At 34.1% G+C, this 14,899-nt stretch overlaps 1 protein-coding gene across 3 annotated transcripts in view; it reads left to right on the top strand.

The window, feature by feature from the left end:
• The first annotated feature begins 1,961 nt into the window (after positions 1-1,961).
• Positions 1,962-14,899, top strand: part of LOC149554813 (kinetochore protein SPC24 homolog) — a 77,998-nt gene continuing 65,060 nt past the window's right edge. The window contains exons 1-2 of one of the 3 annotated variants that reach the window (XM_089828824.1): positions 1,962-2,216; positions 2,988-3,063. In XM_089828824.1, the coding sequence (XP_089684950.1) occupies positions 3,050-3,063 (14 nt within the window). In that variant the 5' untranslated portion in view covers positions 1,962-2,216; positions 2,988-3,049. The remainder of the gene's footprint in view (positions 2,217-2,987; positions 3,064-14,899) is intronic. The other 2 variants (XM_089828827.1, XM_089828826.1) reach the window with 2 other exon arrangements.

Raw genomic sequence — 14,899 nt, 5'->3', positions numbered from 1 at the left:
TTTAATTCCTTTTTGATCAATAGTGAACTGGAAATTTCCCTTTTTGAACTGAAGAGAGATTGATTTAATTCCTTTTTAATCAATAGTGAACTGGAAATTTCCCTTTTTGAACTGAAGAGAGATTTTGGTGAGATATTTAATTTAATAAAATGAGATATGCTCTCATAATTACCTTTTCTATTTAATTAAATAATCTTTTAATTAATTAGAGACACTTTTCTTATTTAATTAAATAACTCCATTTAATTAATTAGGAATGGCTTCCCATTTAATTAAATAATTTTGTTTAATTAATTAGAAGTAAGTTCTCCATTTAATTAAATAAATTCATTTAATTAATTAAAATAGGCACATTTATTAAATTAAATTAATTTAATTCCATAGTACATTAGCCTTAAGATATAATTTAATTTAATTAAAGTATAAATACTTAGTAATTAAATTAAATATTAATCAATAGGTTTAATGTGACTAATATGAGTAAATACTATAGGAATTAAATAATAAGCATGATGAATGCAGATTAGGATTTTCTGCATTTGACAATTAAGTCAAGTAGCGACTAGCTGAATAAGAATTTGCCTAGTGGAATAGGACTTTAGGATTGGTCAGAAATAGACCAGAATTGGTTGAGATGGCAATGAGCCAATTTTGGGGTATTACACACCCAAGTGGTGGGATTTCGTATTATTTTATTCTTTTATTTTAAAATTCATTTTCATATGCTCTTAGGATAAAGGGATTTGTTTAATTTAATAAAAAGGGACATGTTCTTTTAATAAATAAACTTAGGATAAAGTGGTTAACTTTACGATATACTCAAATAAATGATTATGTGATGACTTGATCAAGGATTTCTCATCAAATAATTATACAAAATTAATTTAGTGCATAATAGTGTTCTAGTATTTGAATTTAAATTTATAGAAAGGGGGCTTACAATTTGTTAGACCAAAAATGAGTGATTACAGTTAGAATAATGTATAAACAAGACTTATGGTTTGGGAGTTTAATTAGCTACACATGCAATAAAGTTACTTCTCCATACAAATGATTTCATTTTAATTGCTAAAATGAATCATAAAGTGAGGGAACACTTGAAGGTACTTGAAATTTTTTGTCACAAGGGTTTGAGTGCAAGTGAACACTAGCAAAACGAGAGTGATAATCTTCTCTTTGAAAAGAATCAAGAAGACACAAATCCACATTTACGTTCGATTACAATCCTTTAGAGTTAGTGAATCATTACAAATATCTTGGGATTAGTTTTTAATAAACTCAATTAAGAAATGTGTACATAGAAAATAATTTAGGGAGACTGAAAAACATTATATATCTTACAAATTCTATGAAGGAATGAAGGGTTATGACATTATAAAAAGAAGAAAATGCTTTTTTTTTTTGTTGGTCACCCTAGAATGTGAAATTAGGGGTAACAACATGTTATATTAGAAATGGAGGCAAGTAGAAAGAATTTATAAACATCTAGTCATAATTAGCAATCTCAAAATCAAAATTGATATTCCATACGAGGACTTATCAGTAGAAACATGTACATTCCCTTTAGAAATTTTCACAATGGCTTGCTTATTGAGCCACCTGAAGAAAGCTCAAAATATGGAAAACATTGTTGGCTTAAGATGATTGTGGAAGAGAAATTAGATAGAAAAAAGGAAATATGGATTGAGAAAAATGAGAAATGAATGACAATTTGGGATAATAAACAAGAGTGTCTATATATCAATGAAGAAATACATAGTTTACTAGGGAGAAATTTAGGAATATCATATGGTCAAAACGAAATTGGTCTTAAAAAGTCTACTAAATCAAAGAACTTTATCCTATAGTAGGAAGGGAGGAAAAAACATATATATATTTAAGTATTAAATGGAGACCCAAAAAAAGAAAAATGGTAATACCATGCTTGGTTCTTATTGTTTGAGGTGTGAGACACTTCAATGGATGATGCTTAATAAAAAATGACAAAAGAGAATGCGTCCCATAGGCTACTTCGGTTCATTCCTTCGTTCCATTAAAACATGGAAACGTCATTTCCGTCTATGATAGCCTCGTTTTTTTTTCCATTTTATCGAAATTGGAGAGGAGATTGGAATTCCATTTTCCCGCCCTTTTGTGCTTTGAAATTTCAATCTGATCCGTCTTATTACTGGTTCGCTTGGTCGCGGTCGCGGGCACGGGTCTCGCTGTTTTTGAAGGTGAAAAAACCCTACTCTTTTTTTTTTTTCCCAGATCAGTTACTCACTTCTTGAGCTCTGAATGTCTGTCTTACGTGTTTTTTCACTGGAGGAATTTTAGTCTTTCTCCTGTTCCGATGACAAATTTTAAGCTTCGTTTCAAATTTTTGCTTTCTCTTCTGTTTAATTTTTGTTACGATTTCATTTTCTCAATTTTTGAAATCCCTGCAAACGAATATTTGTCAGCTCTAGGTAAGTCCAATGTAATACATTCTCATTCTTGTTACTTTCCGCGGCCCTATTTTAAAGTTTATCTGTGAATTCGAGAGAGGGTAATGAATGTTTGGTAACTATTTCGGTTCTAGGCAGGTTTAAAGCTATTTCCCTATATAAAATGACTGCTAGCATCATTATAATCCTCGGATCGTGTATGTTTAAAACGTTTAAACCCTCTTATGTCTATTATAGCGAGCCTTCCATTTTATAAGGTCAAAGCGTCTTTTTACTTCACTGTGCCACCCTCAGCAGCAATAAATAAATGTATTATCCATAGGTTGACATAGAGAAGAAGAATTCTGGCTGAAACATTACTTGAGATCTTGTTTTCTGTTAGTTGACGAATAATTATTCTTCGAGATTTGAAAACATTGTAGTTTTTAACATTACAGTGCATGCTTTTAATTCTTTGAAGAATTTGGTCGACGAAAAAACTTTTGTTCCACGATCAACTCTTCATTTTTGATAAAATATTGTTATCTTGCCCTGCTCTGAAACCCCTTGTTATTTTTACAGTTATAAACAAGCAAGCCATGCGTACTTTTTGGGTTACAGTTTGTCTTCATATCAAGTAGATTATGGACATGATGTGGTATGTTACATGTTATCTGTAACTTTTTTGGGCAAGGAACAAGGACCTATTAATCTCATCTTGTGGTGCCAAAAGAAGTGAAATAAAATGGTTTGACATAGTTGTTGTTGAGGATATAGCTGTGATAGAGATCTGATATCTATGGTTGTTTAGTCTATGATGATCTTTTCCTTTCCAAGATACTGTTGGCTGTGCTACTCAATTTTGGTTTTATTATTGCTATGGTTGTGATTATGTTTCTATTCCTATTCGGCTCTTGCGTCTCCTACCAGTACATATTTGTTTGTTGGTCATAGTGTTCACCGTCAATATGTTAAGTCTACTCAATAGATGGCATGACATTCATGTTGGTGTCTCCCTCCAACTCATCATTTTCTTATCCTAGCTGTGCCAGTTTTCTCATCTTCTCTCATGACACTTTCTATCATGCGTCATTTGAAATTTTTTGACGAGGTGCATGTTTTGTATTGTAATGCTCGAAGATTTGTTTCATCTCCTTCTTTGTTTTGGCAGAAGAATGCATATTATTATGCATACATTAAAATAAGTGAGTATGAATGAAGTTTGTAGGCATGATAATGAAACGAGGCATCTCATTGAAGGCGAAAATTTCATGTGTACTACAGTTTGTCTCAAAACAACATTTTCTCTGAGAAGTTGGTGACTATTCTCATTAATGTCTATTAGTGTGTATAAGTTAGGTGTGTGTGCATGTGAAGAGATTAATAGAAACCTTCTTCAGTTCATCTCTATTTCTATTTTAGAACCTTTAAAGTTGCTTCAGCATACAACTCATTTGTAGATTAGAGAGATTTTTTTTAGATGATAATTTATTTGGTTAATATTGAGAACTTCAATTATAATCTGAAAAACATTGTAATTGTTCTCTGAGATTTGAAATAAAGGTGCTATTTTGGTGGGCTGGGTTGTTTCCCTCGTCTCATTGAAGAGGGTTTTACCCAAGGTAATCTCTGATGTATTTCTCATTGTTATATAATTTATTGTATTTCTAGTTCAAAATTTAACATGGTATTAAAGCATGTTTGAAGCACTTCGATCTTGAACCAGAAGTTATATCATGTTGTTTATTCTTCTTGATTAGTTTTCTTCATTGACAATTTGTGAAGATGGTGAATGGTTTGAAAGTTGAGGACAAGTTAGAGGGATCTTCAAACTTTGCTTCTTAGAAGCCAAGAGTTCTGATTGTTCTTGAGAAAAATGATATTTTACACTATATAATTAGTGACGTGACAGAGCCATTCGATGATGTTGGCAATGTATGTCAAAAATGTGGACACACTTCTATAGACCTTTATACTTGAGAATACCCATGATTAAGAGCATCTCAAGAGGTGGCCTATAGCTTCCTATCTATGACGTGCAAGAGCTATGAGATTGTGGCTCTCAAATGAACCAAGAGTGAACAACCCTTGCAAGGTGCACCATAGAATGGAAAATTCAAAGAGTAAAGACAAGAGTGCCAATATCTAAGAATCAAGAGAGTGCAATGCAAATGCATGTAAGCTAGAATGAGATGCAAAATGCAAGATTAAGCTAACAAGTATGAAAAGTTACAAAACCACCTTGTTAAGCTATGCGAGCTAAGCTATGCATAAAAGGGAAGACTAAGCAAAATACAAGTGAGAGAATGTCAATGCAAAATGAGTGCAAAGTGAGTGCTCCAAGTACTCCAAAAGCTTTAAGAAAACTTGCAGCATAACTTTAGCATAAACTAGAATCCATCTTAGAGTGAGGAGAGAACCTTCCTTTTAAAGATGATTGGATGGTAGAGAATATAATCCATGTGGACAAGAATCTTACCTAAGCAAGATCAATAGCTATGTTTGAAAGACAAAAGATGTGCAGAGGAGAATAAGGATTCCACTCACCTTTAAAAGTGTTTACCTCATGTGAGACAAAAATGCTTTTTTACAAAAATGCCTTTTTCCTTTTATTTTTAAAATAAGAAAATGCCTTTTCATGTGCACACTTAGGATAAGTGGGACTTTGGTGATATTATTTAATTAAAAGGGGACATGATCTTTCAATTAAATAAGAGAGTTAGGATAAGGTGGTCAAACCATAGGTTATAATTGAATAAATAGCAAAGTGATGATTTGGTCAAAGATAAGTGATGGATAAATTATGCTAAATTGCTAGAAAGGGGGCTCATAGTCTAGAGGACCATTTTTGGGTGATTATGTTTGCCCCTCTTTGACTAACGTGTGATTGATTCGAGAATGCATTACATCAAAGAATGGAGATGTCAAGATAGCATTTGATAGAGCTCCAAGGAACAAAGCACAAAGAAATAGATGATCCTAAACGCACAGTTAATAAGTAGTGAGATTGAACATTTAGGAGAGATAATTAAGGCAATATCAATACTCAAGATGAGCACTAACATGTCCAACCAAAAGCGAGTAGATAAGCCAAGTCAAGACAAATTAGAATTCAAGATGAGTATTCACAAGCCCAAAGCAGATAAGCAAATGTGGAATTGCAAATAAAGTATTCTTGCCCCCTCGGGATTGAAATCAAAATGAGGTAGAGGAGATGCAAAAATGAGGTAGAGTTGATCAAATCAAGATAAGACAAGGTCCATGATGACAGATAAAAGATTAAGACCAAAGGTTGACCTTCAAGCAGTGAAGATATGCCCCCATGTGACTAAGTTTGACTAGAAAGATAGAGCATTAGAATTAGGTCAAGACGAGGAAAAATGTGAAATGTAATGAAGATAGAGCAGACTAAGTTTGACTAGAAAGATAGAGCATTAGAATTAGGTCAAGACGAGGAAAAATGTGAAATGTAATGAAGAAAAGTAGAAATGATCAAGAAGAGGAAAAATGTGAAATGTAATGAAGAAAAGTAGAAATGATCAAGAAATGAAGAAAGGAGGAATGTCTCAGAAAGATCGAAGGATTAAGCCTTAGAAAGGTTAGCCAACTATGTAGAAGGGAAGAATTTTAAAATGCGATTTGGACCATCAAGATGAATCAATTCCACAAATGGATCTAGGACGTCGAAATTAGGTAAGGGTGCAATTTTGCGAAAATCTAGAGAGTTCACAAATTAGGTAAAAAAAGAGAGGTGAAAATGGTATATAAGGGGGCCAAAAAGGTAGATGTGATGATAAGATTAGCCCTTTGAAAGAGATTCGCAAAGAAGGAATCTTAACCTCTAAAGGTAGAACAACCTCAGATCCATATACTAGAGCGAAAGGTGTAACCCCAGTGGGTGTGCGTATGCCAGTCCTATAAACCCAGAGCGTAGGATTAATTTGCAAATGTCAATCCCTTCTAGATTTGTGCACAGTCCTATGCAAGATCTTCAATAATGTCTTATTAGAGGCTTCAACTTGACCATTCCCTTGAGGATAGTATATTGGGGACCAATGTTGTTTGATCTTGAATTTCTTGTAAAGTTGTCTAAGATCCTTATTTTGAAATTACTCTCCATTAACAGTGACAATGGATGAAGGGACACCATAGTGACAAAGTATATGATTCAATATGAAAAGGGACACATGCTTTCCAATAGCAGCAAAAAGAGGAACAACTTCGACCTATCTAGTAAAGTACTCAGTAGCTGTGATAATAAACTTGTGTTCGCTACAAGAGCTAGGATGTATCTTGCCAACTAAGTCAAAGGCCCACTACTGAAAAGGCCAATGTGTGATATAGGGTATCAACTCACATCCAAGAGCTTGAATTAAGTTGCCATGGAGTTGACATTTCTTGCAGGATTTAGCATATTGCACGACATCAGCTTGCATCGTAGGCTAAAGTAACCAACCCTAAGCAGTTTTCAAGCAAGTGCAATGCCATTAGAGTGAGACCCACAAATGCTGTCATGAACTTTATTTAACGCTCGTTTAGACTCATCCTTTTCTAAGCACCTAAGAAAATGTGAGCACACAAAATGTGGACACACTTCTATAGACCCTTATACTTGAGGATACCCATTATGAAGAGCATCTCAAAAGGTAGCCTATAGCTTCCTATTTATGCTGTGCAAGAGCTATGAGATTGTGACTCTCAAATAAACCTAGATTAAGCAACCCTTGCAAGGTGCACCATAGAATGGAAGATTCAAAGAGTAGAGGCAAGGGTTCCAATATCTAAGAATCAAGAGAGTGCAATGCAAATGCAAGCTAGCTAGAATGAGATGCAAGATGCAAGATTAAGCTAACAAGTATGAAAGGTTACAAAATCATTTAGTTAAGCTATGTGAGCTAAGCTATGCATAAAAGGAAAGACTAAGCTAAATGCAAATGCAAAATGAGTGCAAAGTGAGTGCTCCAAGTGCTCCAAAAGCTCCAAGAAAACCTGCAACATAATGTTAGCATAAATGAAAATCCACTTATAGTAAGGAGAGAGCCTCCCTTTTAAAGATAACTGGATGATAGAGAAATAAGAGGCAAAATCAAGGGTGGAGAATGAACTTTGAGTGATCCACATGCACAAGAATCTTACCTAAGCAAGACCAATGGATATGTTTAAAAGGCAAAAGATGTGTGGAGGAGAATAAGGATTCTACTCACCTTTGAAAGTGTGCACCTCATGTGAGACAAAAATGCCTATTATTATTATTTAAAAAAATAGTAAAATACCTTTTCATGTGCACACTTAGGATAAGTGGGACTTTGATGGTTTTATTTAATTAAAGGGGGCATGTTCTTTCAATTAAATAAGAACTTAGGATAAGGTGGTCAAACCATAGGTTATAATCGAATAAATAGCGAAGTGATGATTTGATCAAAGATAAGTGATAAATAAATTATGCAAAATTGCTAGAAAAGGGGCTCATAGTCTAGAGGATCATTTTTGGGTGATTACAGGTAAAGCTCATGGAAGAAGAATAAATGATGGCCAAAAAGATCGTGATTGACTCTGTTAAAGATCATTTGATTCCAGCTTTTTCAAAATTGGAATCACTAGAGAAATGTTCAATACTCTGAAGGATCTATACAAATTTAACAACACTAATAGAGCTCTTGCTGTAATGCGTCAATTACTGCACATAAAAATGTCAAAAGCAGAATTTGTGGTCTCTTCATGAAAATTATAGGACTGAAAGATCAACTTGCTGCTATTGGTGACAAAAATCTGGTTATGCTGGCAATGAATGGTCTTCCTCATTCCTTGGAGCCATTCATTCAAGGCATCAGTCAAATAGATGAACTTCTAAAGTTTGATCAGTTAAGGGCAGATTGCATTCAAGAAGAATGTAGCCTCGAAGCAAGAGAAAAAAATTGAAGAAGCCTTTATGAAAATGTTAACGTTCTTGTTTCTCATACTTCAAAAGGCTAGGGAGGAAAAAAATCTTCAAAAGATTTAGAGATCAGAGTTTTGGATATGCTCTTGAATTCAAGAAAAAGGACAGAGATCTCTCTCGAGTTTAGTGCTTTAGGTGTGATAAATCTGGTCATTTTTCAAGAGATTGCATTATGAGACCAAAACTCCATCATCGAGCTGTTGTTGTAGATGTGAAAAATTCTTCTCCTCAAAAGGAGTCTAGTATTAGTTCTGAAGGTTGTCTTTTTATTTCTACACTTTCTAGTAATATTCCTACAAACAATGATGCATGGTTGATAGACAGTGGTGCATCTTATCGCATTATAGGATTCAAAGACCATCTTTTTGATTTAAAAGAAAAAGGACTCTCACTTACACATTACCATTGGTGATGATGCTAGTTATTCAACAAAAGGTGTTGGCTCTACAACTTTTAAATTAGACTTTGGTATTTCTCTTGATTTAAGTAATGTTTTATTTTTTTTGGGTATAAAAAGAAATCTGATTTCTATACCAGCTTTAGAGGATAAAGGAAATCATGTGGCTTTCATTGATGGTAAAGTTTTGGCATGGAAAATGAATTATGATTTGAAATCAACACGTGAAATTGGAGTTCGTCATGGCAACTTCTACAAATTTTTAGCTCGTCCACTTCATGCTCTTGCTCTAAATTCTTTCAAATCAAGTGAATTATGGCACAAGAGATTTGGGCATTTAAATTTCAAAACTTTAGCCTCTATGGAAATAGCTATTGTTGGTCTTCCTAAACCAAATCAGGATCATGAAGGAGTTTGCGAACAATGCGCTATAGGTAAGAATATTAAGAGCACATTTTTGTAGTAGTGAAACTAGAACTATAGAAATTCTAGAGCTTCGACATTCAAATTTATGTGGCCCAATGCCTATTGCTTCTCTTAGTGGATATTGGTATTATATTTCCTTCATTGGTGATTTCTCTCGTAAGTGTTGGATCCATTTTCTTGAGTCTAAGGAATGTGACGAAGTGTTGTTTTGTTTCGAAGAATTCAAAGACTTGGTTGAAAATCTATCTAACAAAAGAATTAAGATTCTAAGATCTGATAATGGTATGTATCCGAAATTTTTCATAATTTTTGCATTGAAGCTGGGATTAAGAGGGAGTTCTGTGTTCCCTATAATCCTCAACAAAATAGTGTGGTTGAAAGAAAGAACATAACAATTGATGAAGCAACAAAGGTGATGATTCACGATCAAATTCTTCCTACTTTTCTTGGGGCTGATGCTTGTAGGACAACGAAACACTTTTAAAATTGTTGTCCTCATTAGATCCTTGACAACATGACACTAAAAGAAGCTTTCTCATGTATTAAACCAAACATTAGTTATTTCATAATTTTTGGTTTTCCAATATTTATGCACATTCCTAAAGAGAATAGAATGAGTTTGGATCCTTCAAAAAAGAAAGGGGTATTTGTCAGCTATAGTAATTCTTCAAAAGCATATAGAATTTATGTTCCAGGATAGAAACAAATTGAAATCAGCAAGGATGTCACATCTGATGAATTTGTAGCTTGTAAATTATCCTGAGATTCTAATTCTAAAACTGATGGATAAAATGTCGAGGATTCTCAAGATTGTGCTATGGCTGATCCAAAATCACCTTCAGAGATTCAAAGGAGATTGTAGATTTAGATTTTCACACTGGTCCGTAAAATGTTTGATCCCATTGATTTTTAGAAGGTCCTAGTCCTACTTTTGCTAATAAGAAAAGACCTTTATGGGCTAGAAACATTATGGAAGAAGCTGAAAATTATGTAGCTCCTCGTGGTACTTTTAGAGGAAGTAAAAGATCTCAAAAAGTTTGTTGGTTACATTGCTAAAATGATCCACATAATTACATCAGAGCCTTCTAGAGTTGAAAAAGCTTCTAATCAACATTTATGGAAGGATGTGATGAAGGTGCTCAAGGGTGCTCCCTTAAATGCCACAAACACATACCAAAAAATAAAGGAACAACAACAATTTCTCAAGAATTGGAAATGGGCTTTTTATTATCTCTAAAAGTATGGAATTACATAATTCAGGAAATACAATATGCAAAGCCATATAGGTGCCTTACAATACTTAGCAAGACAAAGTTGCTAATCACCACTCAGAATTGTCCTAGACAACCTACGAGCCTTCCTTATATAGGCATTTTCCACTGCCTGGGAAGGTTTTAGATACATAACCCTAACTCTTGAGACCGACTGACCAATCTAAAATAATATTATTTAATTACACTTTATTACATAGAATTGACTCGAGACAATACAAATTACATTTTTCGAGTAGTCAAACTTTTGGAGATCATAACCTACAATTTGTTGACCTGATTGACTATTATAATCCATTTTGGAAATGGCAACTTTTGTTCTCCAGTAGCTGATGGTGCAAGTGTCTATCAACAAAGGTTTGACCTTGTTTCAGAGTCATATAAGCCTTCAAAATTGAGCTGGAAGTTTTTATACCAAAAATTCATACCGAAAAACTGCAATAACTTCATCAGTACAGATGATATGACAATGAAACTCCTTTAGCAGGCTAATATATCTCATATGAACTTCCACCTATGAATTTAGAACATTTTGAGCTGATGTGACCAACTTACTAAAAATAGGAAGCTTCCACAAATAACAACTTTGTAAGTTTGTAGTGAAACAACCCTTATTGAAAAGACAAAAATATAAATATTTTTCGGTGATGCAAGATTCCCCTTAGACCCAGGATGCTATTGCATCAGGAAGAGTACCACTCTATTCTTAAAATTGGTGTTTGGGATATTGTTCCTAGACCAAAAGGTAAATCTGTGGTTTCTTCTAAATGGTTCTCTAAATTAAAGATGTTGCTGATGGTAGTGTAGAGAAACATAAGGTTAGATTTGTTGCTAGAGGTTTTTAACAAAAGGAAGGCATAGATTATGAGAAAACCTTTGCACTTGTTGCTCGCTATTCTTCTATTAGAACAATCATAGCTATTGCAAGTGTAAAGGGCTAGAAACTTCATCAAATGAATATTAAAACAACATTTTTAAATAAAATCATTGAAGAAGAATTCTACATAGAATAGTTTGAAGGATTTGTAATCCGTGATAAAGAATCTCATGTGTGCAAGTTGAAAAAGGCCTTTTATGGTCTCAAGCAAACTTCTCGAGCATGATATGAGAGAATTGATAATTGTCTTCTAATTTTGGGTTTTGGAAAGAATAATGCAGATCCAAACTTTTATTTTCAAGTAAATAGTAATAAAGTGCCAATCCTTGTGCTCTATTTTGATGATTTATATCTAATTGGTAATGATGATCTTATTGATAAGTGTAAGAGTGAACTTACTTTCAAATTTGATATGAAACATCTTGGATTATTGCATTATTTACTTGGGTTTGAGGTATGGCAAAGTTCAAATGGAATTATTTTAAGTCAAGGTAAATATGCTATAGATATATATTGAAAAGATTTGGAATGCTGGATTGTAAATCCAGTCACTCCAATGGAAGCAAATCTGAAAAAATTACATGAGGATGCAACTGTTTTTGATTTGGTCGATCCTACTATGTATAGACATAAGTGGTTCCTTAATGTATTTAGTTAACACAAGATCTGATATTTGTTATGTTGTAAATACATTGAGTCAATTATTTGTGAATTAAGGCAGATTCATCTTGTAGGTGGCATATTGGGACATGGATTAAAATTTTCATCAGATGTTGAGCTATTGCTACAAGGCTTCTTTTATTCAGATTGGGCAAGTTGTGTGCCTAACAGGAAGAGTATTTCAGGTTGTTTTAACATGGGATCCACAATGGTTTCCTAGTGCAACAAGAAATAATCATGTGTGGCTTAGAGCACTGGTGAAACAAGATATGTTGCAGCAGTATGGCTGCAAAAGAAGCTGGGTGGCATTGAAAATTACTTGCTAGTTTATTTGGACAACTTATTGAGATTAGTATGATTATGTGTGACAATTAAAGTTGTGTACAAGTTTCAAATAATCTAGTTTTTTATGACAGAGAAACCATGCAGAAATTAAATACCATTATCTGAGGGATATGGTTAAGAGAAGGGCTATTGAGCTTAAATATATTTCTACAGAAGAGCAGGTTGCACACATTGTAACCAAGCCACTTCCAAGAGTAAAATAATGTAGACATTGCAAACATTGCCACGTTCTCTTCCAATGATTGTACTTTCCCTTTCCCTTTATTGTGATGTAGAGTAGATTAACTAATTGAAATGCAAGTAATGTAAAAACATGTATGATAACTAAACACATTAAGAGACTTGATCTAATATGTCGAAGTACTTGCTATGAAATGACAATGGAGTCAAACTCACCTTGAGGGCTAGTAGAGGATGCTAATTCAGATATGAAAATAGATTGCCAAACTGTAGAAGAAACTGGAACTGAGTGAGGTCTAGAATTAGGAAGTTGGAATCTATGAATCCTGAAAATCTAGAAGCCTCAGGTCAAGATCGACTTCTAAGGTAGAGGACGATTTGGGAGATTGAGGTCGACTTGGTAGAGGTCAACTTGGGATGTAGAGGTTGAAATTAACCTGTACCCAAGCTATACAAAATACGGCAAATCCGAAGCTCTGAAAGAAATAGAAAACCCTAGATTTGCAATCCTAGATTTGACGATCCATAAACTCACAAATTTACTCCTACATACAAGAAAAATGGAAATTGTTGGGGGGAAGAGGCTTGGCTCGGTCAAACCCCCATTTAGGAATTAACCTTGAAATGAGAAAACATGTAAAAGTAAGACAAATGTAAATATTCACCTTACTTGCCAAACCTCTATGGATGGATTCAAATCCGCTATCCACAAAGATGTATGGATGCTTGTATGTGAATGTATGCATGATGTAGGTTGTTTTCACAAATACAATAGGTCTATAAGTGCCAAATCATAGATTCATGGATGTAAATATTCTCCAATGCTTGAAGGGATGAATGTTTAAATGGTTGTGCAATATTGATGAATGTAGATCTCCTTCCTTGATGGCCAACTCTGCTATCTCCAATGAAGAAAGAAGGTAGATCTATAGAATGAAATGCATGATTGATGACATGAAATGAGGGCCTTCAATGAATCCTTGCTTGCCTAGCTTGAACTCCTTGAATGCATCTTTAAACATGCTTGCAATTGTATGCTTGATTGTGAAATTGTGTGTGAAATAATAGGTGGGATGGATTGCTTACATAAATAATGGATGATCAAATGAAGTGAGAAGACTCCCTTTTATATTGATTTTAGGATCAAAATAAAAAAGGCCCACTTCACTGGGTGGGAAAGAAATGAAAAACCACGAAATTGGCTCGAGATGTTAAGGCAAAACACCTTGGATAGAGGTCCACCTTGACTTCTACCTAATAGGTATCTTGAATTATGATATCCTCCAAGATCTCAGGGGTAGAGAAGAAATGGTCGGAAATGGACAAGTATTCGAGGAAAAAGCGGTAATTCAAGCATAAATTCATCCATGTTCTAGAAGATCGTTGAAATGGGGCCTTAGAAGTCTGTAGAGCTCCCAAATTAATGGATGCTAACTCTTAATACAATACATTTAGCAGCCTTTTAGTGGGAGTATGAGTCGAACTCACTCACAGTAAAATAGATCAAATGCATAAGACGATCTTATCAAGACTAAGGAGACAAATAAACAATCAATCCCTCAACAGACTTGTTTCTTTGCCCAATCCAAAATTATGACAATAGAAACATCACTAATAAAATAGAAAAATAGAAAACAGGAAATAGAAATCAAAAAACAAAAAAGAGGTGTGATTACCTCGGTCCAGTAAGAAGGCTTGTCTTTCTGAAAGTCATATGAAAAGATATGTTGCAAAAAAGAAATGACATTGGTAGTTTAGTGGATTTGTGTGGCATGCTAGTCAACCCATCAAGGATTCATCATTAATGATTTGTGTCTTTGAAAGGGGAATCTAACAAAAGGTGATCTAGTTATTAGGATTTATGTGTCCTTAAGGGATCAAAGATGCAAATGCAAGGATCTGGCTTTAAGGATTGTTAGTAATCCAAGAAGGGATCCAAAATGCAGGGGTTAGGCCTTAAAGCATTGCTAGTAATCCAAAATGCATAATGTCGTCAAACATAGTGCGTGTGCGCAAAATGTGAGCAGAGTGTATGCCCTCACATTAGAGCAATTGCAAATGCCTTAGCGAGTACAATAACTTTAATGTAGTATACATGCATCCGCTAGAGATGTTTCAGCTTTGAAATGCCCCTAAGAAAAGACACATCAAGTGAAATGAGCACATGAGGGATCTACCAACTCTAGGGTCAATATGATCAAATGATAATATACGAAATATTATGTCCAAATGAGATGCTATTATTCTACAAAGGAATTAGAACTACAACATAATGAAAATAAGATACGTAAGAGTTAGAAAAAGGGGCTTTTGGGTTGGCATCATGGAGATAAAAAAGAATTAGGTGCTACCATGTTGCATCATATAGCGGACTACATAAAGCACATTTTATGAACAATG

Source organism: Cupressus sempervirens, chromosome 5, assembly GCF_028749045.1.
Source record: "Cupressus sempervirens isolate cs-2001-9-10 chromosome 5, ASM2874904v1, whole genome shotgun sequence".
Classification (NCBI taxonomy): domain Eukaryota; kingdom Viridiplantae; phylum Streptophyta; class Pinopsida; order Cupressales; family Cupressaceae; genus Cupressus; species Cupressus sempervirens.
This window is presented reverse-complemented; position numbering and strand designations above follow the sequence as displayed.